This window comes from Fusarium verticillioides, chromosome 1 (assembly GCF_000149555.1).
Source record: "Fusarium verticillioides 7600 chromosome 1, whole genome shotgun sequence".
In the NCBI taxonomy this organism is placed as follows: domain Eukaryota; kingdom Fungi; phylum Ascomycota; class Sordariomycetes; order Hypocreales; family Nectriaceae; genus Fusarium; species Fusarium verticillioides.
In genome coordinates this window covers 2,767,596-2,794,619 of record NC_031675.1, presented here as the reverse complement: position 1 = coordinate 2,794,619, position 27,024 = coordinate 2,767,596, and the positions used below count along the sequence as shown (strand labels likewise).

Below are 27,024 nucleotides of genomic sequence, written 5' to 3'. Positions count from 1 at the left end.
TATCCCCGGATGGCTGGGCTCTGGTCTTACCTCATTGCTGTGTCTCTTCTGCCCTTGGTTTGCTGATTGTTGATCGTTTGTCCGTACTGTTGTAACTATTGTGACCATTTGTTCCGATTCCTCAGTATCAGCTTGTGTAGATGCGCGTCTATGTCCGCCAACATAGTCATACCTGAGCTGTACGATTTCCCACTAACGATTGGTAGCTATATTTAAGAACAGAATCTACATATTTCCGCTGAGTAGCCTGCTATCATATAAACCGCATGTGCTGATTGACCTTATAGTTGGGTGATAGTTAAACTCAAGTCTTCAGAACATTTACCCTATGCTTGTGTATTATCCACCTTATGCATTGACAACGACACCAGCCACTCGGATACAGGCTGACATTTCCATATTGAAAACGATATAAAACTTGTTGAGGCTACTGTACATTGATCTCAGTGGGTTGGCTTGATATGTCTCGCTGAGACGTCATAAGCTTTAAGTATCAATCAGCTACTGCATATTGACCTGCGTTTACTTTCATATAGGCTTTAAATTGGTACAGATAGTGAGTAACCACTTGAGACATTGAGATTCAATGGTATAGGGGTATGGTTGACACCAATATATATTAGATAGGATGTGAGCAACGATAGAACTTGCATTTATGAGTAACTGATTCAATATGTTCGCAGGTCCGTCTACTCTTCCTCGTAACGCAACTCCCCGCTCCGGGTGCGGCAGACGTAGACCCACTTCCCTCCGTAATGCTCTCCGTCACTCAAACTTAGGTATGAAGGCCTTGGACAGAAATATACCAATGCAAGCCACTCGAAAACCAATGTGATAACCATCATTATTATCTGTCAAAGATATGCAACCAATGGAATTGAGGTAATTGCATTTGCCCACTGTTACGACTCACACTACACAGCAAGACTAACGACACGTAATCACAGAATAAGCTAAAAGGGCTTATCTTAGGCTATTATACACTGCTTCAAGTGTGTTTATGAGAGTGTTCTGACAAGCTGATGTTTGTATCGCCCGCTTTCCCTCGACGTTGCTCACATGCCCCTGGGGGCGCAGCGCTCCAATATATACCGTCACGATTATCATTTGCAAGTTCTTCATGACCGTAGAGTTGCCTACAAGGAGTAACTGACTTCACCACGACTGAGTGATCGTCACCAGATATCTTTATACACTGACATTCACCGACACTGGCTTGGGGGTATCGCAAGCAAAGCCTAACGCTTCCTACCTTGTTTCCTTATACGGAAACCCCTCCTGACCCCAGATCTTGGCATAAAGAAACTCGAGCCTCACGTCTCTCGCTGCCACACAACGCTCTCATTCAATTCATCAAATTTCAATCTGGCAATTTCAGCACACGGCCAGTCTTTTCTTTGCCTTATGTCCCCTGTGGTATAACCCAACAGAAAACAGAAAACATTAAATCCACCGCACCACACCATCAGCAGCCATGGGCAACATCTGCGGAAAGACAGAGCCAGAGGCTTTTTCGCAACCTGGCAGAGTCTTGGGTTCCGCTCCCGCTCCAGCCGCGGGCACAGCGCCTGTTCCAAAAAAGGTCGGAGGCCCGCCAAGGACTTTGGGAAGTGGCCCAGCTGTGGAAGCTTCAGGAGATACGGATGACGCCCGGAGGAAAGCCGCGGAAGCTGCAGAGGTGAGACCGCCCCCTATCGCGTGACTGTCATGATGTTATTACTGTGCTTTTGACTGACTGAGCATTGCAGGCGCGCGCAAGAGCATCCTCAAAGCCAGGTGGAAAGTTGCAGACACAACTAGCAGCACAGAAGAAACAGACACGTTCAGAAACCCTCAAGGACGTTAGTCAAGAGCAATTGCGAGCGCGTGAGGCTGATCAAGCAGCTGAAGCACGGAATTGGGCATGATGACTTCTTAAGAGCTGACAGTTCACAAGATGGCGCAGAGTAGCTGGTTCACGAGTAGAAGGCAACGTCTACACATTGTGATCACTCAATGGCGTCTAGCTGTTCCAAGATTTTCGTTCATGTTCAGTTGGACTCTTATTTCAAAGTATTTTCAAGCAACATTATAGATGTTTTATTTCGAAAAAGTCACAAGTTCAGAAACTTGGTGGGTTCAGCGTTAACCAATGTTCCCCTATGGCTTTCCACCAAAGTAGGCGTGCAACGCCATGATTAACTCCTATTTGTATATATTTTCCTCTTCAAACTTCCACGTAGCCTCTGCAACGCCGTCCATCAACAAGCCAGCCCATGTAAGTGGAATGAAGGCAGCGGGTCGGCATTCTTCCATCGAAAGACCTCATCTGGCTAGGTAATTGTATAGCGCCCACTGGCTGGTGCTCGACTGTCAGCATCTGCAGCAGCTATTGTTCCTTCTCTTAATAGGCGCGTGAGTTCGCTGAGAGCGGATCCAACAACAACTTCGGTATCGCCTTCGATGAGAATGTACAATTTGGGTTCGGCTCCAGCGGGAACCTCTTTACCTGGTGGGTAAAAGTTGCCCTTTGTTGTGATCGATGTACCTGTAGCTTCCAGGATCTTGGCGACGTTGGTTCGGTTGGTGACAGCCCATCTGGCCTTTTGAGGGAAATCGTTGATTTCTAATGTGGCATGGAATGCACCAGCATCTGGGCCCTTGTTGTCGATAGGCTGACCAGCACGAAGTTGGCCAGCCTTTCCGAGGCGGCTGTTGATGGCGGACACAGCTGAGCTGACCTTGTCGAGCGGGTCTTTGGACTTGTCTTTTACTCCAACAGTAATGGTTGCCTGCTGAGTAGGCTTGACTTCTGCACCTTCAGCCTTTGCTGACTCGCGCGCTTGAACGCCTGACGCTGCTGCGCGGATCGCACTGAGAGCCTTCTCTGCCTTATCGTCCTCCTCTTCCTTCTTATCTTCTTTGACCTCCTCCTCCTCGCCCTCGGCCTTGTGGGTCTTGCGCTCGCGGAGGCGGGCAGCCTCTCGTTCCTGATCAAGACGATCGAGACCCTTGCCGCCAAAGCCAGAGGTATCCTTGGCCTTGCCAGATTTCACTTTTTCACGATGAGCTTTCCTCATCTCGTCGAGCCTTTCTGGCACCGGCTGCCCACTCTGTTCAAGAGCCTTGGCAATGCCGACAGAGCAGTTCTCCTGCTCTGGCGTGACAAACGTGACAGCGACACCAGTATTGCCAGCACGGCCAGTTCGGCCAGCACGATGGACATAATCCTCCAAGTGATTCGGTGCGTCGTAGTTAATAACGAGCTTGAGTTGCTTGACATCAAGACCACGAGCTGCCACCGAAGTAGCGATCAAGATAGGCACGACACCCTTCTTGAAGTCTGAGATGGTAGAATCACGATCAATCTGATCTTTACCTCCATGAATGGACATGCAGGGGTAACCCTTGATCATAAGCTCTTTCAATAAATCGTCCGCCTTTTCTTGACGTTCCACGAAAATGAGGGTGCGGGCATCCTCGTCACGGTCGTAGAGCTCTCCAAGCAGTTCGAGAACGCGCAGGAACTTGGATGGCTCATCTCGAACTTCAACGATCTGATCAATCTCCTTTGCCACAACACTGCGGCCGCCCACTGTAACTTCGATAGGATTATCGAGTACCTTCTTGGTCAGTGAGTCGATGATGCGAGGCATCGTAGCCGAGAAGAGGATAGTCTGCCTATCAGGTCGCATATTTGCGAATATCTTCATGACTTGAGGCTCGAAACCCATATCGAACATTCGATCGGCTTCATCAAGAACAACATATGTCACTCGTTTGAGATTAGTGACCCGCCCTTGGTTCGCAGCTAGAAGATCGATCATTCGACCAGGTGTACACACAATGATTTCCGCGCCACGTTTGAGTTCAGCAATCTGATCTCGGATGGGCGCTCCACCGTAGGCACAGACAGATCGAAGACCCATCATCTTGAGAAAAGGTTTGCAGTCTCGATGAATCTGGACTGCAAGTTCTCGTGTTGGAGTCATAATCAATCCGATAGGCCCATCTGTATCCTTCAGTGGAGGCTGGTCCTTGATATGCCGGAACATGGGAAGCAGGAATGCCATTGTCTTTCCCGAACCAGTCTTCGCCACGCCGATGACATCGCGGCCCGACATGAGAGCAGGAAGAGCCTGCATCTGGATGGGGGTAGGTTTCTCAAAGCCCAAGTTATCAATGATGTCGAGTGTTTGTCGCGTCAGACCACATTGAGCCCATTTCTGAACGGGCTTGGGAACATCCTTGCCGTTGACCTTGATGCCATCGAGTTCTAGGCGAAGATCAGCTACCTCGGCCTCTGTGAGTTGGCTGAGTTCAGCTGGCTCGACCCAGAAGTTTTTGCGAATAGGTTCAATTTCGATCTTGCTGTAATCAATCGCCGGAATGTCTTTCTTTTTTCGCTTCGCAGTCATGGCTAGTAAGGCGTTTGCGTCACCCGCGTCCTTCTTATTGAAATCATATTCATCGTCGCTGAAGTAAGCCTCCGGCTCCTGGATCTTTTGCGCTTTGGATGCCCTAGCCGGCTGTTTCACGTCTGTCTGCTTAAGATCAGCCATGAATGCATCCAGTGGATCAACGTTATTCTCCTCCTCATCAATTTCCATATTTGTGGTGGTGTTGGGTTCAGCGGCGTTGGTGTTTGACATGGCAGCTCCATTGATCTGGGTTTCGGTCGTCTTTGACTCTTCTCCACCCGTATCCATTTGATTCTCTGCCTGCAACCGTCTCTCATGAGCTGCACGAGCAGCAGCGGCGGCCTCCTCTTCAGTCTCCGCAAAGTTGTCACCATCAGATTCATCATCGTCCTGATCGGCATATGGAGTGTCATCAGCTTCGATGGGCAGGGCAGGAAGCTTAGTAAGTTTTCGTTTAGTAGTGTCTTCTTCATCCAAATCAAGTTTTCGTTTAGTGGGGAGCTTGTCAGTTTCTGTGCTGTTCTTCACAAATCCAAACCCACTAGCTTTTGTTCGATTCGCAGGGAGAGCTGATGCTAGTATAGGTTGGTCAGTTGAGCTTGATGGGAGAACCGAGGATGAGAACCTACCGCTGGTAGACGGTTTTACAGGCACTGAGGGCTTGGCAGGGACTGGAAGCTTTTCGGGCTGCCCCTCCAGAGAGCCCAAGGCTGGTTTCACGCCTTCGTGTGTCCGGGAAGCTGCCGATTTCTTTGCGATGGCCTTAGGGTCAAACTTGCCAGAGTATGGGACGACAGGTGAAGCAACAGTCGGTGTTGCAGCTGGCGAAGCATTCACAGAAACTGACGGAGAAACTGTTTTTGAGGACGCCCCACTCGCTTTCTTGTCCATTTCAGCCAAGAGGTTCCTTGTCTGGCTCGGGTTTACTTCTTTTTGTTTCTGGCTAGCATTCTCTTTCTTCTTCTTCCATGCTTCGAGTTTGGCTAATCGCTCAGCCTTCTTGTCAACCTCTGACTGTCCAGAACCTGCCTTGGGTGCCTGCAATCGACATCTATCAGTAACACTTTCATGAAAGAGAGATTGCAATCGAACCTCCTCAGTATCGGGTTTCCCACTGTCGCCAAGTGAGATCTTCTGTGTTCTACCGTCTTCACGAATGCTGCGAGTAAGGGAGTCAGCCGTACCCTCACGGCGCCCAGGGGTGCGGTTGCGGGAGTCGTCTCGCCTTCTCACATCTCGATCACCTTCTCGGCTGTGGTTATGTCGCCTATCGGGTGATCGATTGCGATCATCGTAGCGTTGTCGGGATCTCCTCCGATCTCTTTCGCGGTGGTCTCGTCGTCCACCTCGGTAATAATTGTCGTCGCGCCGGTCTATAGAACGGTCTCTCCGTCGATAATAATCTCGCTCTCGCCCATGGTCCCTATCTCTTTCGCGATCGCGGTTTCTGGGCTGTTCATGGATAAGATCGTCAGAATAAAACCGGCCATAGTTAGGTTTTTGCCTTCTCACATCTGGGCTGCGTGATCTGCTACGTCGCCGATGGTCCCGTCCGTCATTACGTCGATCCCTAGCTCGACGATCATCATTGCGGCGACGGCGAGAGCTATGGGTGCTGCCTGCAGGACTTGGTGAGCGCGAGTCTCTCGGCCGAGCCATTCTTGGTGGTCTCGCAGGCTCAGCAGGACACTTCGTTGGTGAGTAGTACTTTGAAGGAAGACCGAAGCCTAGGCAATGCGCCACAAGCGCGAGATCGTATATTTGCGGCGCAACTTCACAACGCCCGTAAGCTTCTCTCAAGCGCGTCGTCCGAGTAATTGAGTGTCGCAGTTTGTCTTCGGATGAGTATAGGGAAGGCCGCTGTGTTGATGTGAGAATGAAACTCTAGGTTCTTGGGAGGCTGATTGATGGGTTGAAAGTCTGGGGTTCATTATCCGGGCTTTATCCAACAAAAGACCCACACAGAGGAGCCGCGCTAGTCCCAAACGGATTCTCGGTCAAGCTACCTCGGTTTCATGTTGATTGATTGTGTCAGTCTCATCTCTTAACATCTCAAAGTTCAAAGTGACAGTATGGCCGGCCTCGTCGGATATGCAAGTAGCGATGATGAGGAAGCAATGCAAGAGGTGGAATCTTCTCTATCTCAGAATAAGGTAAGAAATATCCGATGACTATTCTCCGCCATATAGCAACAACTTTGTCTAATTATCACCAGCAAAGAGTGAACACTACAGATAATGAACAGGAAGTAACTGAGAAAACCAACACATCGGGTAAGGAAAGATCTCCCCATTCGCACTCAATACGCCTGATTCTGTTTCAAGCCATCTCTAACCTCGCTACTATGTAGCTTCTGAGTATAAGAGTCTTAAACATGTTCCCATTGCCCCAATCCAACAAAATGCTGCACCCTTGGGACCTTTCCTACCGCCCATGGAAGGAGCTGTTGTGGATGATCAAGACCCAGCATCTAGACCTACTTCACCATACTCGAGCTATCGTGCTCTTCTTCGTGACCTGACGTTACCATCAGCTCCTAACCTAGACATTCCACCATCGCCCCCAGGATCACCACCACCTGGCACAAACGAGAAATTTGAGAAATTCCTCGAGCTCAAGAAGAAGGGAACACACTTCAACACCAAACTGGAGCAATCAACTGCACTAAAAAACCCCAGTTTGATGGATAAACTGATGAGATTTGTCGAAGTCGACGAGCACAGTCAGTATTCAACTACATTAGCTACAGACTTGTGGAATCCTGCAGCGTTTCCAGACTGGGCGTTTAAGGAGAAGCTACGGAAGAGCCACGACAAATTGCTGAAGGAGAAAGAAGCAGAGAAGACCACTGGTACCAGGACGACTGTTGAATTTGTCCCCTCGTCAACAGTGGCAGGCCAGGATGCAACAGCAAGAAGTGGGCTTTCAAGAGGCGAGAAACGGAAAAGTAGTTGGAACTAAGGATAAAGGTGCTAGGTTACAACATATGTTCGCGGCGATAGCTCTTTACCAAGGAACATGACTAGGACCACACTCACAAGATGGAGAGTTAGGAGTTTTCATTCAGAGACCTAATGGATACTGGATGACTCTAATCAAAGGTATCATTATAACCGCCCGCGCCTTTGGCCAAACTACCACCTCCTGGTAGCTTTGCATTAATCGACCCAACGGCCTACATCATCCATCGCCGCCAGAATTGCATAATTCATGACCCTTCGTTGCTCCCATGTACGCATAGCATGCAGCCCAAATACCAATGAATACTGCAATTAATCACTCTTACTCTCGCACTTGACCTCATAATCGAGGTCCTTCTTCAAGATGGCACCAATGTCGATTTCAACTGTTTGATTTGAACTCGCCAGTGCTGCGGCGAAATAGGTAAGGTTTTCACCATGGTTGACAACCGACTTGCCCAGTAACTTGAAGGGGAGGATGCCTGTTTTGCAGTAGGGCTCTTGCTGGACGGCGTTGAGTATGATGCTCTGGTTCATGCTTGCGGTGATGTTGACGACGTTGTCACCAGGCTTGAGCACCAAGTTTGGAATCGTCAGGGTGCCGACTTCGACATCCCCAACAAAATTTGTGAAGGTGACGTTGCCCTGAATTCATGATTAGTTTAGCAAATGCGTAGATTGTGAGTGATAGCTTACATTATCTAGTGTAAACACGGAAGCGTTCGGAATTGTGGTAGTGCCGTTGAAGTTGGGTGCGTCTTTACCACTACCAAAGCCGATGTGGCCGTCGTTGACTTCAGTGCCAGCGAAATGGTTGAGACCCTTGAGTTCCAATGTCTTCTTGAAGGTGACGCCGTATTTGCGCGTTAGACCGCTTGGCTTCACTTTCGTCTTTCCGTACACGGTGACACGGACTGTCTCATTGTTGTGGAACCAGACGTTGAAACGAGTGAATTCCTCCATGTTGGTAATCGTGACCTGCTGGCTGACATTGACGACCTGGTGTTTGTTGCTGTTGGTCTCTGGCATCTTCACGGTAGCAAATGCCACATGTGCTGGCCAATCCTCGAGATACATATCGGCCTCGAAAGGATCAACCTTGGCATGGATCTTGCCATCAGTTGTGATAGAAGAATCGATTTCCATGAGATAAGCGTCACTCTCGGTGTTTAGAATTCGAACGGATTGGATTTCCAACTTGGCTTCGTTGATTTTACTTTGTGCAATCTTGGGAACAGCGACAAGAATTCTAAAAGGGGTAGAGTCAGTTCTGCAATGGACGCGTGAAGGAACAGCGGCTTGCAACTTACATCACGGGAACCACGATGACAACAATGACACAGAGAATAATGAGATAAACCCACCAGAAGCGCTTGCAGTGTCTGGCGCAAGTTCGCTTCTTGGACCTGGGGACAGTCCCATTCTCGGTCTGGGTGACCTCGTTCTTTTCCGACATGTTGACCTGATGACAGTAAAGAAAGGATAATAATTAGTGCTGTGAAAGGGGTGTTGTAACAAGACAGGACAGGTCCGACGTCGTGGAAGTGAAGAAGAACAAGCCAATCTTCAACATACCCAAAAAGGCGATCGAGAGGGAACAATGGCTGAATTTAAGTATTTCCACCAGGGTTTACCTGCTCGGTCGAACTGGCAATCTGCAAACCTTGCGGCGAAACGAGAAGGAAGTAACGACACCCACAAATAATCTATGCAGCCTTCAACCTTGGCGGGACTAGATCGCCATGACCCGAGTCCCTTTGCATCTGTACCCGGGCATTGCCTGCCCAATGAGGCAAGTGTCCGATGAGCGACACGGCGCTATTCCCCAGGTTTGCCCCGCATGGGTTGGGGGTGGAGAGGAAATGCTTCCTTCGTTGAAAAGACCCTGGCCAAGCGCTTCTTCTTCGTAGGCTCCTGGCCCGTTGTATCCTTTGTTCCTCGGCAGCTTGTGAATCTCCTGGAAGCACCACATGTATATTGGGTCTCTATGTCTATTGTCCGACGTCGCCAAACTGCGGACGATGCCCGGCACGCCCTCCATCTTCTGCTGGATACCCCATACACGCAGGATTGCTTGCTCTCTGTCCATAGTTTAACAAAGCTTGTTTGTGAAAGCACCCCTCAGATTGAGGGCAAAGCATAGGCATAAACTGGGCCGATTTGACATGGCACATGATGCAGTACATTGGATAAAAGCCGAAGCCTCCTTGAGCCCTGCCGCCGCTTTAAACACTGCATTCTCATACCGTCTGGTGGCGAGGTCTATATAAAATGCTTTTGATTAACAGGTCTTGCTGAGCCGTCCCTAATTGGTTGAGGATTTACGTGGCAGAGGTCATTGACGTTGAGGAGTCTCAATCGCAGTCGTCTTTTTCTTACTCTGTGCCAACTGAAAGAGGGGCTCATAATAAAGTCCAAAAAAAGATAAAAATTCCACGAAAAGAATGTGACAAGCGACAAGTATAGAATTGAGGTTGCTAATTAAATCGACGAATCACGAAACAAGAAGCCTGTGTCCTCCTTTCACAATTCGACGATCAACATCAAGCAGCAAGCAGACTAAAGCCCAACCGGGTCCAACAGAAGTTGCAACGTTCGTCCTAAGGAAATCCATCATCATTGACGGTTGGGAATGTCTGTCACATATCCTTGATGGGTTGTAACACCCCTCTTCCTTCATTGCACCAAATATTTAAAGTTGTTCAGTGGCTTGTCATGACAACCAACCAACTTATTCTGATTGGCATGAATGACACGACATGCCACGTTAGAGAGCGGCACCTGAGCTTCGTAGTGGCTCCAAGAGAAGTAAGCAGCGCAGAGGGGTTCAGCTCAGTTATCCATGTGCCCTCTGGAAGGGCCGGCTGTGACACACCATCTCGGCCGGGCATCCTATCATGGTATGGTTGGTTTCCAAGTTTTCTAAGTCAAGAGTGCGATTTGATTTGATGGCCCTTGTCCCTGCATTGTCGCCACAAATTAGGTATCTCTGGTTTGCGACTGTGGAATCTATTTATTATTTCCGCCTTGACTGCAGTGCGAGACAAATTGATTAACAGAACTGATCAGTACTTGTCTCTGTAGAGAATTGCGTTTTCCCCCATGGCATTTTCTTCACGAAATACCTAACAAACTTTGCACTGATACTCACTCTTGCGTTCACGCATCGCCAGGCAACACTTGAAACCAATTCCAACTGCGCCGCATGAACCCTCCTCGGCACAGCGAACAAACATGACCAGCCCTTTGTACAGTATCGTATCATTGTCCTCATATCTGTTCCTCCGAAGTGACCACGACCTCCCCGCCCCCTGGCAATGTTAGATACAGTACGGAGTAGTATAGATAGTGAAATCCAAACATGACCATTTTTATCTTGAACCACTATTGTACAATATCTACTTGCAGTGAAGCGTCCAATTTCTCACTGAAACCCGTTATTTGGAATGATGCTTTCAAAAATATATTAGTACTGGAAAAGGTTTGAAGGATTTCATTAGAGACTGAGAGATTCTGATGCCTCACTTTTCCATATTCCGCGATGTTACCCAGAGGCAACGGTGTTGGCCAGCCCACCACCATACTACCAAAGCCGTCTTCCCCGAGAGCTCCCGCTGTTGCCGATTCGACTGGAGAAACAGGGCTACCTGGTAATTGGAGTGGAGACTGAAGAAGATCTAGTATCCAAGCCGAGGCTGCATCTGGCATATGAAGATATCGCCTGCTGCCGCTTCATACTTTACAGCTTAGACTTTGTCCACAAGCCTTGACGGTCCAGCCCTGAATCTCCATCGTAGATATCTCGTTCCACCTGTCGAGCATTGACCTGCCAAGCGAGTTAGTCGAGATCGCCAACCACGGGGAACGGAGTCTGGGGAAAAGATGGGGAAATCTTACGAATTTGGGTCCAAGCTCCGAGATATTCTTGGCTCCGATTAATCTCATACATGTTGCTGTCTCTGCCTCGAGGACTGTTTTGCATGTGTTAGACGGGGTTCGGGCATTCTCAAAATCACAGGCTCAGCTTACTTTCGAGTGTTCTCTCGACGCCGGCTTGGCCACCAGCGCCAAGTCCAAAAAGAGCACCTCGTCCAATACCGACTCCGCTGGCTCCCAGACACAATGCTTTTACAACATCTGTTCCTCGCTTGATGCCTCCATCAACCCATATTTGGACCTTGCTCAGAACCTCAGGGCAGTATTTGCGGACCTCGAGAAGCGTATGTATAGCTGGAGGGGCTGTGTCGAGAGCACGACCGCCATGGTTTGATAAGATGATGGCCTTTACTTGAGGAGCATACTTTGCTGCGAGATAAGCATCCTCATGAGTCTGTAGACCCTTGAGAACGATGGGTAGATCTGTGTGAGCAGCTAGCCAGGGAAGAGTTGTCTTCCAAGTCAAGTCGGCCGCTGTGCCAAAAAACAGCTGTTGACCAACACCTCCAGCACCGGGCTTGCTCTCACCACTGGCAGGGCTGGGTTCAGAGTAATCAAAGTTTTGCTTCTCGTCCAGTTCGCGTTTACCAGGAACAGGAGCATCAAGGGTCAGGCAAATAAATTTGTAGTACTCTCGCATAGCGTTGATGCGCTTGAGCATCGCCTCGCTTTTCTCCCGCTGGTTCTGGACGTAGAGTTGCCAACCAAAGGTTTGGCCTGGCTTTGCGCCCTCGATGATTTGCTCAGGAGTCATCGACGCGTTGTTCGACACAATCTGCATGGCCCCGAATCGAGAGCATGCCTTGGCGATGCCTTGTTCTCCATCGGGATGAGCTAAGCGGGCCATAGCAGCAGGGGCGACAAATATTGGTAGCCCAACTCTGTTGCCAATCAATGTGGTTGAAAGGTCGCAAGCTGTACAATCAACAAATACGCGTGGCCTAAGAAGTATGTTTTTATACACATGGTTGTTGTATGTTTTTGAAAATAGATCGTCGGCGGCTGAGAAGTAGTATGCCCAAGCCTTTTTCGAAATGCGCTTGGTAGCCTCCTCCTCGATCTCATCAAGATTCATGAGTGATGCCATTGGTGGGGGATGGTTATCTCGGGACTGTGTGGTAGTGTTTTCGCCGGTCGATTGGGAGTCAGTGAGTGTTTCGGGATTCACTTCACCGAGGATATTCTCAGGCTTGAGGTTCTCCTCGAGGGTTCCAGGTGGGTGAACGGGATCATATTCATCGGTGGCATCCTTTCCCGCAAGCTTCAGGATGATCTTCTTACCGCCGGGGTGCGTTGGAAGAAACTCAGTCACATCGTAGACTTTGCCATAGAGAATGACCCAGCAACTCTCTGGGGTGTTGTGTTTGGCCACTATCACGAGTACGTCAGTTATTGCGCCTTCTTTAAACATTGTTCAGCTCCAATCGGCGCCGTTCATACCTTCAGCCGCGTCGAAAATCTTGGCCATGCTGTATATGTGCAGAGTTGAGTCAATTGAGTTGAAGGTGGAAAAATGTGGCGCGAACCGGTCTATTAAAATGTCGAGGCCGGTTTGACTGATCTACAGACTCGGCATATACTGTCCCGCCTCCAATTGGGTTCTCAGAGTTGGGGGTGTCCTTGGGGGTGGTTTGTGTGAGGATTGGATGTTATGACAATGTAACGGGAACGGATATGTGACTAAATGCCCAGGAAAAATAGATGCGCCAGCTTCGTATCACAAGGCCACTTCAATGAATAAGGATTCAATTTACATGGAGATATTCATTCTTCAGTCTCATCATGGCGTGCATTATAAGGCTGCGTACAATTACGTTATCCACCATTGGGCCGGACAGGATCCCGATCATGACCGGCGACCTTGGCCGAAAAAGCTAATAGTCCCTTAAAGACAAAGAGGCAGCTTTGATGTACTAAGCCGGAAGAGTTAATCCTGTAGCCTTCTCTTATACCGTTTTGATGACTAAGGGGCTTTTTGCTTGATCTAATTGGATATAGGTACCTATCTTATGATCTCATCGGTACGCCAAAGCTGCCTCTTCGTCTTTAAGGGGATGGAATGGCGTGTTGGGGATATGGTAGGCGCGCTCTTAAACTATCCCAGGTACTTCTACCTTGTATAAATAATTACTAAACCTACAAGGAGTTTATTAGTGCTGTATTTCTGAGAAAGGAGCCTTATTTTCTAGAATAGTAAGGTAATTGAAAAGTCAGGATGTCTCTGCAGCAACACGCGGTCATATGAGATAACACAATATAATCTAGTAAGGTTATAAAGTAAAGAAAAAAGATAAAAGAAGAGCATTAAAGTAAATTAAAAACTTAATAATGAATAGATTTTATTTAAAAGCCCCCTTGGCTTTTTTACATTCCTTTATCTCTTATTGTATCACCACTGAACTCCTGTCCATACCCATATCTACAAGCATGGTACATCGCAGACTTACTTTGCACTTCGGGCGTCAACAGCCTGTCGCAACTGGGCGATAACCTCAGAGGGGTCCTTGGCCCCAAAGACAGCACTGCCTGCAACAATAACATTGGCACCAGCGTCGGCAGCCTCATCGATTGTCTTGGGCCCAAGGCCACCGTCGACTTCGATATTGAGCTCGGGGTACTTTTCTCGGAGGGCCTGGACCTTGGGTAATTCCGATGCCATGAACTTTTGACCGCCAAAACCAGGGTATACGGTCATGACGAGGACCATCTGTAACTATCTGTCAACTTGGCATGCTTCATGGATACATCAGTGAGACTTACATCAGGTCTCTCCTTCTCGTCGCTGTTCTCCAGAATCTCCCACAACACATCGACAGAAGTGTCAGGCTTAATAGCAATACCAGCTAACAGTCCCTGATCGTGAATATATCGAATGAGGGCCTTGGGGTTGGTCTTCTCGTCGGTCTGTTGTTCTGGGCGCTCGGCAGCACTGGAGAAGGCAGCCTCATAGTGGAAGCAGTAGAGATTGCAGCCAGCTTTCTTGAACTCCTTGACCCATTTCTTGGGCTGGCATCTCGGTGTAAGCTAGAAGTTGCGTTGTGTATTCGCATTCGAAAAGATAATGCCTACCTCTGCAATCATCATATGACAATCAAAGGTGCCCCGGCCATGGGCTTCTGTGGGTTGATCGACATGTCCCCGGATGGATGCAACGACAGGCGGACCGAATGTTATGTTGGGAACAAAGTGACCATCCCTACGATGTCAGCATAGTTCCTTGGCTTTATTACTCGCGACCTACATGATATCGACATGAAGCCAATCAGCGCCTTGCCCCATAGTACGGGCACAGTCATGGCCAAGCTGAGCAAAGTCAGCTGATAGAATGGAGGGAGCAATGATGGTCTTGGGAGCCATTGTTGGGAGTATACACAATCAAAGGAGGACCGTCTAAGAGTCACGTATGATGGTGGAGAGAGAGTTGTCTACAGTATCTTTTGGAGCTCGTCGATGGTGGGGTTAAGCCCAGTGACGTACGGTTCTGGTGGGGTCATGCCAATGGAATGGATGGAAGTTTGTGTCCTTGAGTGTGTGGGGGTCAGGGGTGTTTAAAGGCCATTGGAGGTTGTCAATAGAGCCCGACTCAGATTGACATATTGCGAGCCTGTCAGGAGCTATTGGTCTGTTAGCTGTCCTGAGGTGCATCAAACAACCAGTATTCAATGCAATTGATCTCCAATTCTGGTGCTGGTGTAAGCGCTTTGTGTTGACTTATAGAACGACGAAGATGTTACGCGTTTGTGTTCAAAATATTTGTGACTCTACAATGAAGCTTTATTTTTTCCCTCCCACAACTCTTCGAGCACCTGGGTAGTACAGTCATCATTCGCCTAACTAACACATTGGTTTCACTGATAAGAGCCCCGCTAGGTAAAGGTACTGTACAGAGCCCTCCTCCACTGAGAGCCATCATGACAACCCAACGCCACAAATTTAGCCGCATGCGCCACAACCGATGAGGTCGGTTTTGCGCTAACGATTTATTACGACATCCAGCGGGATAGTGCCCTCTAAAGCTCTACTTGCCCGGAACGACCATATTATTTTTTATTAGTAGACTTTTCTACCTCTGATATTTATTTCAGTGCATAGGTTCCTGCATAGGTACTCTCTTTCTCCGTACCTTTGTCCTTTACTGCCCTGAAGCATGCGACTCTCTGTATCTTCTCCCTCCGTACGCGACGTTTCTCGGCTTTGTGTCCGGTGTCAACTCCGAGCTCGCCGAGCTTCAACTCTTGTACCATTGCATCGACCAGCTGTCTCAACGCCGCCTACACGACATCATTTAGCTCTCGCAGGGGCGTTTCGGGGCCCAGCTGCGAACAGAGACCATACCCGCGGTGTATCTAGTGCCGCGCAGCCCGAGCAAGAACCGGCCTCGTCCAGTGCATCATCGTCGACACACTATGACTTGTTCCCCGAGACGCTTCCCGATGGCCCTCCTCCAGCAGGACACTTTCCTATCGACACTCGCGCTTTGCGCCGTGAGTTTCTCCGCCTTCAAGCTCGGGCTCATCCGGACATGCATCCTGCTCAGGACAAAGCTCGTGCCGAGGCCATGTCAGCACGCATAAATGAGGCTTATAAGACGCTTTCTAACCCTCTTCTTCGAGCACAATATCTACTCTCTCTTCGAGGCGTCGACGTCGCCAACGATGAGACCCTCAAGGTAGAAGAGCCAGAACTATTAATGCTTGTGCTTGAGGCACGCGAGGAGATTGAGGATGTCGAACACGAAGAGGATCTGGACGAACCTCGTGCCGCGAACGATGCACGGATTGCGGAGAGCGAACAGGTGCTCGAGCGCGCGTTTCAGCATGATGATATCGAGGCTGCGAAACATGAGGCTGTGCGTCTGCGCTATTGGGTCAATATCAAGGAAAGTTTGGATAACTGGGAGAGGGGCCGTCATGTTGTGCTACAGCATTAAATAGACAGAAACGAAAAAGTCGTGGTGGTATTGCTTGAGTACCACCCAGCTTCTTGATATGATAAAATAAATATGTGACCAGACTTGTCCGATGTATCATGAGCGCTGCTTTGAAGACACTTGCATGGTTTCACTTGACGACAGCATCTTTCAATGGGAGCGGACTTACACCTGGAGCTTTCTCTTGGGGTTATGTATCAAGCAAGCTGTTTGCATTCGAGGCAGTGGATTGCTTTACATCAATCTTGGATCGAGGATATACAATGTGACACAGGGATCTAGGCGTTTTCCTTATCCTGCAACCTCGAGATGATCGAAGTGCCTGGCATTGAGTTCACGGTACTTGTGACCTTTGTATATCATTGTTTGAATATCTCCCTCAGGTATTTAGTGAGATGGTAGATCGCGATTTCCTACTGAAATCAAAGTCCGGAAGTTTATACAAGAAACAACTTTAGCTCAAAGCTACTCTTCATCTTCAATAGTAATTATTGTTATTTGTTGGTACAGATAGTAACAACTTTGTCATGATTTGACTTTCATCATATATCCAAACGCTAAGGGCTCCAACTGATGCGCCGGCAAATTATATAGTATACCCATCATATCCCATGCACTCATACGCCTATGCAATACGAACGCCTCCACGTACATTCGCTTATCTTTGGTAGGCTGGTAGCTGCTCTCCATCGATATGCCTTGAAGTCCCAGAAGGTCCCGCGCTAGATCCGTAACCTGGAAAATCATCATAATCATCCACCACTGGGGCACTTGGTGCGCTTGCTTCCACATCAGCTTCCACCTCTCTTGATAGGCCTTCGTCTGCTCGTCGTTGCACATCCTCGGGAACGTCTGGTGGTGCACTGGCTTCGTTCAGAAGCCGTTGACGTTCGAGTTCCTGTTTGTCTTCAACAGCCCCTGGGAGAGGCACTGTTGGCAAGTCAACATCGTCTTCTAAAGGGGCCGATGGTCCCGCATCAGGGGCACTTGAAGCATTGGGAGCATTTGAAACAAAGTCACCACCGAGATCAGGAACTCGGGGCGTATCCTCTGCATCGTATATATCTTCGTCATCGTGACTTGTCGATGGGCCCGCTTCCGGTGGTTGACTTGGTAGAAGTCTTGTCTCTGCTTGCCTAATCCTCTCCTTCTCGGAAAGATTGTTCTGATTAAGTATTTCAGGAGGTGGGATGTATGAAGGCGCGGCTGGAGAGGGAACAGAGCCGTTAGACTTTGACCCAGTAACGCCTCGAGGCCGGAGCGACGGGTGTTGCACCGGAACCACTTGTGAATATGGCTGTGGGGGATGAGAAGGGATCGTTGGAAGTCGGCTCCCATTGGCCTGTGATGGAAAATAACCTCCAGGCGAGAGTGGCGTGCTGTTCGAGTATGGCTCAAGGGGAGGATCGTCGGCATAATTCGATTCTTGGCCTATCACCTCCTCTTCATCGCTTTCAAGAATCTTTACGCTTCGCGAAGTGGGCGAAGCTCTCGACTTTTTCTTCCCGCGAGACGAATCAGTTGTGCCAACGACTGTTTCCATCGATACCGCGATAACGCCCTTTTCGTGGCGCATCTGAGAAGTGTCTGCAATATTAGCACCTCTTCTTGGCCCATATATATGATTGTCTGCACTTCCATGGCCATAAGGTCCGAATCTGGCTGGGCCAGTTTGCATTTGATTTGACAATCTCCCACCGAGGTCAACAACTACCTCAACCACATACTTAAAGCTGATCATCTCTCCAGGTACACCTTTTATTGTCGGAAACGAGTCGTCAGGTAGCTTGACGGTCACAGTGACCGACGTTTGCATGGTGTTAGGATCGATGATCAGTGGTGCTATGTTCTGGTCAAGATCCTTACGGAATATGCTTGTAGAACTCGAAGATGTCAACGAAAGACCACCCAAACCGGTCCGAGATCGCGGAAACACATCCTCCTTATCAATGCGAGCTACATCGCCACGACTTAAATTCTCGTCAAACAGAGCACTCGGTGGGTTGCTGTCGATCTTGCCTTGTCTGAGGAGTGTTACAATCACACCTGTCATGCTCTTCACCCGTTTAGTATGTTGAACCGTGACCCGCACGGAGACAGCATCACCCGGCAAGCAACCGCCTTTCAGCAGCTCGACTGTCGCGGTAATCGTCTTTTTATCAACTGCTTGTTGCTTAGCCGATGTGAGTGTCCCGACCTGGGACAGTGCGGCTTCCGGCCTACTCAAGCTTGTGCTGTTGCTGATGCCACTTTCGCCGCTGATTTCGCTTCGCATATCGCTTTGTGTTGGACTTCTCGGATTCGTCACCTGCTCACGAAGGTCTTCCGTTGGTGTTTCCAAAGGATCTTGCTCCGAATTAAGTTCGTTGATCTCGGAAGGAGCTGCAACTGATTTGTCCATCACCATGGACTTTCTCCTACGATTTCGTTTCGATATCGGTTCTAAGAAGATGGTACGCGGCCGAGGGACGGGTAGCAGTCCAACATCCACATTCTCTACTAACATAACTTTTCGCTCGCATGATGATGTTGGGGCAATCGATGTTGGCCGGGTCAGCGTGGCAGTTACCATGTATGAAACGGTCCCGCGCTCGAACTGCATAGTAAATTAGTGATAAAGGAATAATCGAGGAGAGCAGCAAACCTACGTCAATACTGCTTGGAAGCCCTTTGTCGGGAAACAGTAGATCAAAACCAAACTCGTATCTCCCAGGTTCCAGCCTCCCCTCGCCGCTTAATACCTGCTCGTCTTGGAAAAGGCTTGCGAGGCCGTTGCCGTGATATCGTGGGCGCGCCGAGTCCCCATTCTGCGGTAGCACGATACTTCCTTGCGCTTTTGCGACCGAAGTCGGATCCTTTAGGACACGGACATATCCGTGAAGCGAAACGGTTAAATGAGTAATGCGAACAGGTTTTACGACAACTATGACGACAGCACCACGGACATTATCGCCAGCACTGTAACGACGATGTGGCTCCTCAGCACGAATATGAAAGTCGGTGATATTGCGATTCCGATTGCGCAAAGGGAGCGAGAGAGGGAGGCTCAGTCGCGACAGAAATCTTGGGCGCGTAGAAGAGGTGGTAGATGCGGTGGGGGAGGTAGCCCGCGGGGCGGCAGAGGTCGCCGAGCCAGCAGACTCGGCGGGAGAAGATATCTCGAGGTCCGTAGGCGCATTTTGAACGTTAGGGTTCGCAGGAACAGGAGCTCCTGTGGGATTGGAGAGCGAGGGAGAAGATCTCGACCGGCGGCCCATTCCCAGACGTGGTGCCAAAGGCATAAGAAGGACCAGGATCCGAGGTCGAGAGCGACGTCGAGCTCAGAAAACGACGTCGCAATCCTTAGAGCGAGAGCTCGCAGCCTCTTGCTCCGGATTGTTATCAAGTCTTATCGGGAAGCCGTTGAATTATATGTATGCAGCGGGTATGAACGTTGAAGCAGAGGCGTTTCAGTCTGTGGGCGTGTTGGCGGCGGTTGCGGCTGCGTGTTCTAAGCCTGCAGGAGGGGTACAAGAGGGTACGAGATCAACATCCCAGAAATCGGCCGAGAATATCAATAACAATAAACCCAATCAGAAATACAAATACTATACACTATAGATGAGCTGAGGCAGAAAATGTGACCTGAGTGAGCGAATGACGAGTATTGGGTCGTGGAGGCGGAGATGGATGGCGGCGGAAGCGACAGCAAGTAGAAGTGACGGACGATACTCAGTACCTACTGTGGCACTAACTAAGGTAGCACTGCCTTAGTACCTGCGATAGAAGGTACCTATACAATCGCGGGATGGACGGGAGGGGATGGAAGAGCCAATTGGAAAGGTACCTTCCTAGCGGCTGCACCTCAGAGGTCCCCGTAGACTGTAGTGGTCCCTAGCGCCTCCCGAACGGTGTCGAGCAAGATGGAGATGCGGCTGGAGCTTCTTGGGATAAGAGTAGTACTTTTAACCATTATCAGGCGCCGCGAATATATACGAAGTGGGCTTGGCTATGAAATCTCTTATGCAAAGCACATCCCCCGATCGAAAATGAAACTTCTGTCAACTGGGCATATGACTTGATCTACCATCCATATTAGTACAGTCATGTACGGACGGCATCTCGAATCTGCCCTACCCAGATTGTCAGCCTGCAGATGCCAAGGCTTTGAAGAACATCGCACCGCCAAGAAAAAAGCTTGGTTAAAATCTCGACGAGCTTGGCTCACATATCCTGCCAAATGTCTGGGTCATGGATGGTAAAAAGTGACAGGTCTGGCGGCTAGCGGAAACGGCCAGCTGAGTGCATTTTGTTGTCGAGGCTGCCATAGTCACAGCTGGACTACCGTTGCCCTGTGCCTTTACTATCTCTGAGTACGGTATCTAACTGTTCCCCGCTTGACGTCAGTTCTAATGCCATCCTCCAGAACGTACACGAAACTACCTTGCGCAGTGTTCCTTGCCAACCACATCCATAGGATTAGTCTACACAGCATGCGGCGCGGTTATGGATCTGGTGCAGCCGCCATTACTGGCCATGCCGCGACACACACGTTCCTGAGTGGAACCTTGTCGTGGAGTGAGGCCAACGAATCCAAGGTTGCAATATCCGTATGTGCTTATGATATCCTCAAAATATTGCAATGGTATATCGCATCTGGCTAGATAGGTAGACAGGGTTCTCGACTGTTATCGACGCTGCTATGAGGTATCGACAAGGAGCCATGTCACTCAATCATTGCAATGAGCCTATGAGGTGGCTTTCAAATTATTCTTTTGTTCTATGTTATCATGCGTTGTTGACTTCTAGTCCGTTCGTCCACCCCGGTCAACTTTAACGCCATCCTGCGAATCAAACAAATCTCAAATACAATTACATAGGTACTTGGTATCATTATCCATCTAAAGAGTTCTGGAATCCCGTCCAGACCCATGTTACCGCCGGCCCAGTATGATACAAGACAATAATAACCTATCGTTTATAACTCAAGCCAAAACGCCATTCAGTGCTATGCCATGATACTTGTCCGTTGAATGCTTTTGGCAGTCTAATCCAATGCTTCTCCACTCAAAATGCTTTTTAGGATGCCTGCGCCAGCGCCGTCGGCGACAGATTCGATCTCTTTTTCTGCAACACAGCTCGTGATTCTCCGCTCATCTCCACTTGCGGCAAGAATCTTGCGACCTCGCTTGCTGGGTGTTTGTGGTGCGGCAAGGCTTCCGCTCTTTCCATCGGATGCGTTGACTAACCCCAATGTTTCAAGACTGCCGGCAACCTCGCGGAATTCAGAACTCGATAAAGGGTGCAGAACCGAATCGCGGGTACAGAGCTGACAGTAAGCATCGAATAAAGTCTTGATAGTCGGTGCCAAAAACTTCTTCTTGGAAGGTGTGGCGCCGTTGTTGGTCATCTTAGCAGCAGCTCGAGTTCGTTTCTCATAAGCTATCAAGGCACAGAGTGCTGCCTTCTGCTGGAGGTTAAGTGCCTTGAGTCGTTGGGTCGTTCCGTTGCTGAAAGCTGCTGCTGTGATTTTGTTCAGATGCCCAATCGATGCTCGGGGCGCAGTTTCTGCTGTAAGAGCCTTCAAAGAATTCGCCATTAACTGAAACATGGTCTTTGAGCCACCGGATGCGCCGTTGATGTTTTCCCCAAGAGGTCGTTTCGAAGGGGTCATCTGCAGAAGTTCTTCCCTCGCTTCTTCCTCGTACTTCTGACGAGTTTCGGTCTCGATTAAGTCAAGTGCACGGCGACAGATCTCGAAGGCTTTGCGAAGGTCCCCAGTCTGACTCGAAACCTTGCGGGAGCAGAGTTCAATAGCAGCAGGGTGAATGAATGGCACGTAACCCTCCTTTCCATCAGCCGGCATCAGGGACCTAAGTCTCGTGGTGATAATGTTCTTGACCTGGGCTGCGGTATAGGGCAGGAATGGCAGGAGATCAGGCTTCAGGTTCTTGGCCTTGAGTCGAGGAAGGAAACGATCAGTCAAGTCTAGGGCGTTGGCAATACCGACAAGAATCAGGCATGAGTTTCTTTGTAGCGACCATTCAAACACGCGATACAGACTTTCCAGGCCCATCGTTAAAATATGGTCGATCTCATCCAGGGTCACAAGATAGACGGTTGCCGACTGCGTCTTGGGCACAAACATAGCTTGCAAGCTCGAAATCGCATCTGCTTCGGAAGAGTCGAAACCTTGGCCAAGTGCGCCGAGAAGTGTGGTGTAGAGATCTTTGGAAGATTTGACACTCATGCAGTTGACGTATGCAGACATGACACCTTTGTGGTTGACAAACTGTCGACTTATCTCGGAAATCATGGCACTTTTGCCCGTGCCTGGCGGACCGCTCACATAAAGGCAACCGTTGGGGGTAGGGGAAGAGCATCGTCCGAGGAATTCCAATAACTGATTTCGTTCCGCATCCCGACCGATAAGTTGGCCAGGCTCAGCTCCACGGGCAAACAATTGTCGTGCTGAATGGTAAATGGTTTGAATGGTGCTTGGTGAGAGTGGTGTTTGTGGTGTGAGTCGCTTGAAGAGTTTGCCTGCCGACATGACAGCATGCCGAGGCGTAGTAGGAGGCACCGAAAGTGCATCTCGATGTCGGGGTGTCGAGGGTGTAACAGGATTCTGCTTTGTGGATGCTTGTGAGGGAGACTTTTGGTTCCGAGCAGGGAGCTCAGCCAATATGTCGTCTTCTTCATCATCGTCAAAGGGAGAGTATGCAGGATTTTGGTTCTCGTCGTTGTATGAAACAGTCTTTGCAAGGCGGCGACTTCGTTTCGTAGGAGTAGCCACCGGGCAGGGCATATCTTGAATTATAATTTAGTAAAGAAAGGTTCTGGTTCCTTCCGCCGGCTGGGACTCACCAGTTTCATCAATGCCGCGGGCTCTCTTTCCTAGTGTTGCTCGAGCCATGACTAGAATGGTTCCTTCCAACGTGTAGATATGCAGAGTTGCAAGCCGAAAGCACTTTCCGATAATCAGGGGTATAGGGTTGTGAAGGTCTGGAAGTTGCAAAAAGGGTGCTTGCCGAAAGTAGCTGCAGGTTGTCCTGCGTTGAACGTTAAGAATGGAGCCCCATTTGAGTATTCAGGGCGCTTCGCGCCACGATATGGCATAAGACGTGTTGAAGTCGCGTACAAACGCGACCTGCGGGCCACGATCAATTAAGTATGTGGTCAGTGCACTAAAACGCGTTTAAGTCAGCCACTCTCGTGCGTAAATCAAGACCCAGGCCCTAGAGACTTGGGGCGGAGACCGTAGCTGCGCAGCAACTAATGAAATTCGGTAGCGCCTCTGGATACACGCCAGCGTGAGCCATTTCTCTCATTTGACCAATGGGGCTATTTAATAAGCAGCCAGATCTTTTTTCGCTTCTCTGGCCAATTACGGAGTACAGATTCTATATCTGCCTAGCCTGTATCCAAGACGACCCAATGTCATCAGTTGCTGCGGAAGAACATATACTGGTAGTAGGTAGGTACTCTGTGCGGAGTATCTCCACTATCTTAGTACCTAAGGTACCTACAGAGCTACGGTTACCTCGCACGTACCATTCGTTGCTTAGAGACGAGTCGCAAGAAATTCCCCCTTGTCTCGTCGGAGTAGCCAATTCGTGACCGAGAAGCATGGGCAGTTCTACTCTGTATACTCCGTAGATTCATGGCATCTAATTCGATCGTGATGGAGCCATTATATGCTCTGGCATCTGAGTTTCGAATCTGTCAGCCCACTCTACACCCAATTAATGATCTGACAACTCCGGGCCTCGGCATTAGATAAGGTAGGTACTTTCCCCCAAGAATGGATTACGTCATTGCCCTTCAGTCGTTTGACATTATCATGCAACTGAGATACTTCTTAACCCAATAGTCCCTGCTCATCTCTCATCTATTTCCAACAAGATCGTCAACAGTAAAGTGCTCATCATGACTACATATATTCCCGCGCTCACACTGCCCGACGCGGTGTTCCTGAAGCCCGCCCTATCCGTCTTGCTGCCCATTGGCCTTGGGACAGCCGTTGGCTTCAGTGCCACCCGTAAGTTGGCCTTTTTATCCATATTCATCGATCACTATTGGCTGATTCATTGTCTGGTTTCAAGAGACTCAGAAGACCTATCTGGCTCTCAAGAAGCCTTCGGTTCAACCTCCGCCATGGCTGTTTGGCCCTGTCTGGACCGTCCTCTACGGGTGAGGATCGCCAGGCCAAGTCATTGATGTTCATAACTAACCCTTCTCAGTCTCATGGGTTATGCCGCCTACCGAGTTGCTGACATTGGCCTTTCTCCATTCTCAGGCCCTGAGACTATCGTGAACACTCGACGTGCAATGACGCTCTACTCCATTCAACTCGGCCTCAACCTTATTTGGACCCCCCTCTTCTTCGGCCTGTATCGACCAATTGAGGCGTCGGTTGATATTGTCACCCTGTTCGGCGTCAATGGCTACCTAACTTACCTCTACAGCTCTATTGATTCTGTTGCTGCGTGGAGTCAAGTTCCCTACCTCGCCTGGCTCGGCTTTGCGACCTATCTATGCACTACCATCGGTCATTTGAACAACTGGGACTTGAAGGCCAAGGAGGCAAAGGACGAATAAGCACAGCTTATGATTAAATGCAGTTCTGCTCAAGTCATGGGTATTGATCTATAAACATGGACTGCTATATGTTGTTGCGTTTGTGTTCTTTCAAAGCCAAACTGGCTCTATTCCCTGGAATCAAAAGTATCGTCCTTACTATCTTCTGTCGACCCCAAGATGAACAGATAGATACCCACCCTCTATTGGTGCTCCAATTCACTAATCGACATTATGTCAAACCAAAATTTGAACGCCATAGATGCTTTGACCAGACGCTGCTATCCGGAGATAAAATTTCCTTCTAAAGTGATGAGAAACTTGATCTATCACACATCATCTCGGCCACTTTTCTTTCTGTCATCATCAAAAAGGAAAGTGTCGCTTCATCCCATCATAAACCATGAATATGAAAGCAGAGCTTGGTGCAGATCGGAGGCATGTAATACCACAGCCACGGTACATGCCTCGTATCCCATGTTGTTTCCAAAGCATCGCTCCTTCTTTCCAGAATGTACGTCGTTGGCGTAGATCACTGACAGTCGAGGTTTGCATACGTGATTTGATAGTATCTGCAGGAAAGAAGAGGAAGTTGTATGACACACCCGCCGATGCGCCAGCAATTGCTTGCTGCCAGAACGGCAAGGGTGTATCAAGAATTACCTGCTTTTCTATTGCTGAATTCGCGGTGTTCGTCTTGAGCTGGTAGAACATGCTTGTTACAGTCTCCTTGGCACCAAACCAAGCAGAACCACCACCAGCCTCTCGAATCAATGTACCAAGCTGACCATGCCAAAAGCCCCGAAGGCCTTCATGGCGAAAAACCTGCTTGATGACAGGTATAGGACGGAGAGGAGGACCGGTAGATCCATCAGCCGACATGGGAGCCTGAATCCTACACTTGACGAGCTCAATTGGAGTGAGGACAAACGAAGTGAAAGCTCCAGAAAATGCACCTGTCAGCCAGAGATACGGCAGTGAGAGTCCTTGTTCTCGGGGGACTAGGCTACTCGTGAACAGCAATTCACGACCAAGACTCTCAAATAGAAATAGACTGCTTGTTTCTGCTGCAGCACCCACTAAAGGAGCTGTAATGCCACGATACAGCCCTAAAACTCCATCGCTTTTGATGGACTGCCGGAAGCAATCCAATGGACCAGAATATCTCAAGGGGAGATGATCGGGCTGACTTTGTAACCGCACTTTGACCGTATCGAACGGATACTCGATGTATTTGCCCACAGCGCCAGCAAACTGATGAAAGTCAATATTCGAAGAACCGGCTCAGATAAAGCCACATACCGATCCGCATAGTACATCTTCGAATGCCTCCGTAAGCGCCGTCTTTCCCTTGAGGGAGAAGTTGGGCGCATGGCCAGCAACCTCCACAGCTACAGGACTAGGCTCCATGGAAGCGGTGGCGCTAATCAATCGCGATCTCGAAAGGAGAATTACGGGCGAATAGGAACGGCGTAAAGTATCGAGCACCCCTATTGAGGGTTGACAGGAAGTGTTGGAAAGCGGTGTCGTGACTACCTAGTAGGTACCTTCAAAAAGCTTTGAAGGAGGGGGACTCCAGTGATAGTATACGCGATCGGAGGATGGGTCCAATAAGGTACCTTCGTTGAGGTAAGGCATGAAATAAAGACCAAGGCTGCAGTTTTGGGGCACTTGGTGCCTTTGAAATCGATGTATCGCCGAGTAGTAGCCAAAAGCTACCTACATAGGTGGTTGACAAGCAGACAAATTTGGGATGTTCAGGGTGCGGGATGCATCGAATATAGCTGTGCTATGCGTTACTGAAGAGCAGTGGCAGTCAGTCAGTGGAACGACCGCCGAAAGTCGGTAAACGAGGATTGGAAGGATATGATTTTCTCGCAGCTACAGGGCAAGCTAATCTGTCAAGGTGCAACGCAACTTTGTGGGCAATGCCTGTGACATATAATCGCCGCCCTGTGCTGCGGGTTGGCAAGGTGAACCGTCATGCAGAGAGACGCTTGCTGTTGGGGTCGTTTTCGGGCATCGGGCCCCAAAGAGAAAATTCTCTTGACATTTCTGCATGTGACATCAGACCGCCCGCTTTTGCAAAATTCAAGCCAATCATGTTATAGCTTCCTTTATCAGATCGAACCTGCACACCTTGGAGTTGGATGTTTCGAGGGTTCTGTTACGTTCAGCTCGTTTAATTGTGGTTCAGCAGTGGGAAAAAGGGGTTTCTCAATACTGTCTGATTAGGTAC

At 49.2% G+C, this 27,024-nt stretch overlaps 12 protein-coding genes across 15 annotated transcripts; 4 read left to right on the top strand and 8 right to left on the bottom strand.

Annotated features, from left to right (window-relative positions):
• The first annotated feature begins 731 nt into the window (after positions 1-731).
• On the top strand, positions 732-2,224 carry FVEG_01148 (hypothetical protein). Its single transcript, XM_018887949.1, has 3 exons — positions 732-882; positions 948-1,678; positions 1,749-2,224. The coding sequence occupies exons 2-3, from the start codon at positions 1,475-1,477 to the stop codon at positions 1,905-1,907; spliced, it is 363 nt and encodes a 120-aa protein (XP_018743770.1). The 5' UTR covers positions 732-882; positions 948-1,474; the 3' UTR covers positions 1,908-2,224.
• Positions 1,937-6,301, bottom strand: FVEG_01149 (pre-mRNA-processing ATP-dependent RNA helicase PRP5). Of its 4 annotated transcripts, XM_018887953.1 has the most exons (5): positions 5,913-6,294; positions 5,626-5,852; positions 5,493-5,559; positions 5,030-5,438; positions 2,029-4,975 (listed from the first exon to the last, which is right to left on the bottom strand). In XM_018887953.1, the coding sequence occupies exons 1-5, from the start codon at positions 6,057-6,059 to the stop codon at positions 2,313-2,315; spliced, it is 3,513 nt and encodes a 1,170-aa protein (XP_018743774.1). In that variant the 5' UTR covers positions 6,060-6,294; the 3' UTR covers positions 2,029-2,312. The 4 variants fall into 4 exon arrangements, with proteins under 4 accessions (XP_018743773.1, XP_018743772.1, XP_018743774.1 ...); XM_018887952.1 differs by having other exon boundaries at positions 1,937-4,975; positions 5,493-5,852; positions 5,913-6,301; XM_018887951.1 differs by having other exon boundaries at positions 1,997-4,975; positions 5,030-5,852; positions 5,913-6,114.
• Positions 6,302-6,434: 133 nt separating this feature from the next.
• Positions 6,435-7,723, top strand: FVEG_01150 (hypothetical protein). Its single transcript, XM_018887954.1, has 3 exons — positions 6,435-6,553; positions 6,616-6,673; positions 6,751-7,723. The coding sequence occupies exons 1-3, from the start codon at positions 6,473-6,475 to the stop codon at positions 7,359-7,361; spliced, it is 750 nt and encodes a 249-aa protein (XP_018743775.1). The 5' UTR covers positions 6,435-6,472; the 3' UTR covers positions 7,362-7,723.
• FVEG_01151 (hypothetical protein) lies at positions 7,331-10,133 on the bottom strand. Its single transcript, XM_018887955.1, has 3 exons — positions 8,671-10,133; positions 8,057-8,609; positions 7,331-8,005 (listed from the first exon to the last, which is right to left on the bottom strand). Exons 1-3 carry the CDS (start codon positions 8,814-8,816, stop codon positions 7,673-7,675), a joined length of 1,032 nt encoding a protein of 343 aa, XP_018743776.1. The 5' UTR covers positions 8,817-10,133; the 3' UTR covers positions 7,331-7,672.
• Positions 10,134-10,744: 611 nt separating this feature from the next.
• FVEG_14785 (hypothetical protein) lies at positions 10,745-11,068 on the bottom strand (the record flags this gene model as incomplete). Its single annotated transcript, XM_018903770.1, has 1 exon — positions 10,745-11,068. One exon carries the CDS (start codon positions 11,066-11,068, stop codon positions 10,745-10,747), a length of 324 nt encoding a protein of 107 aa, XP_018743777.1.
• Positions 11,069-11,099: 31 nt separating this feature from the next.
• Positions 11,100-12,764, bottom strand: FVEG_01152 (L-lactate dehydrogenase (cytochrome); the record flags this gene model as incomplete). The annotated part of the gene is made up of 4 exons (XM_018887956.1): positions 11,100-11,186; positions 11,258-11,331; positions 11,390-12,667; positions 12,737-12,764. The coding sequence occupies 4 exons, from the start codon at positions 12,762-12,764 to the stop codon at positions 11,100-11,102; spliced, it is 1,467 nt and encodes a 488-aa protein (XP_018743778.1).
• Positions 12,765-13,532: 768 nt separating this feature from the next.
• On the bottom strand, positions 13,533-14,822 carry FVEG_01153 (ribulose-phosphate 3-epimerase). Its single transcript, XM_018887957.1, has 4 exons — positions 14,538-14,822; positions 14,366-14,492; positions 14,057-14,302; positions 13,533-14,003 (listed from the first exon to the last, which is right to left on the bottom strand). Exons 1-4 carry the CDS (start codon positions 14,651-14,653, stop codon positions 13,740-13,742), a joined length of 753 nt encoding a protein of 250 aa, XP_018743779.1. The 5' UTR covers positions 14,654-14,822; the 3' UTR covers positions 13,533-13,739.
• A 427-nt stretch (positions 14,823-15,249) lies between these two features.
• FVEG_01154 (molecular chaperone HscB) lies at positions 15,250-16,319 on the top strand. Its single transcript, XM_018887958.1, has one exon. It carries the CDS (start codon positions 15,444-15,446, stop codon positions 16,224-16,226), a length of 783 nt encoding a protein of 260 aa, XP_018743780.1. The 5' UTR covers positions 15,250-15,443; the 3' UTR covers positions 16,227-16,319.
• Positions 16,320-16,653: 334 nt separating this feature from the next.
• Positions 16,654-20,012, bottom strand: FVEG_01155 (hypothetical protein). Its single transcript, XM_018887959.1, has 2 exons — positions 18,875-20,012; positions 16,654-18,822 (listed from the first exon to the last, which is right to left on the bottom strand). Exons 1-2 carry the CDS (start codon positions 19,505-19,507, stop codon positions 16,885-16,887), a joined length of 2,571 nt encoding a protein of 856 aa, XP_018743781.1. The 5' UTR covers positions 19,508-20,012; the 3' UTR covers positions 16,654-16,884.
• A 949-nt stretch (positions 20,013-20,961) lies between these two features.
• FVEG_01156 (cell division control protein 6) lies at positions 20,962-23,353 on the bottom strand. Its single transcript, XM_018887960.1, has 2 exons — positions 23,073-23,353; positions 20,962-23,015 (listed from the first exon to the last, which is right to left on the bottom strand). Exons 1-2 carry the CDS (start codon positions 23,119-23,121, stop codon positions 21,253-21,255), a joined length of 1,812 nt encoding a protein of 603 aa, XP_018743782.1. The 5' UTR covers positions 23,122-23,353; the 3' UTR covers positions 20,962-21,252.
• Positions 23,354-24,134: 781 nt separating this feature from the next.
• FVEG_01157 (benzodiazapine receptor) lies at positions 24,135-24,806 on the top strand (the record flags this gene model as incomplete). The annotated part of the gene is made up of 3 exons (XM_018887961.1): positions 24,135-24,246; positions 24,311-24,398; positions 24,449-24,806. The coding sequence occupies 3 exons, from the start codon at positions 24,135-24,137 to the stop codon at positions 24,804-24,806; spliced, it is 558 nt and encodes a 185-aa protein (XP_018743783.1).
• FVEG_01158 (amino-acid transporter Arg-13) lies at positions 24,770-26,810 on the bottom strand. Its single transcript, XM_018887962.1, has 2 exons — positions 26,088-26,810; positions 24,770-26,039 (listed from the first exon to the last, which is right to left on the bottom strand). Exons 1-2 carry the CDS (start codon positions 26,193-26,195, stop codon positions 25,152-25,154), a joined length of 996 nt encoding a protein of 331 aa, XP_018743784.1. The 5' UTR covers positions 26,196-26,810; the 3' UTR covers positions 24,770-25,151.
• Between the last annotated feature and the right edge of the window lie 214 nt (positions 26,811-27,024).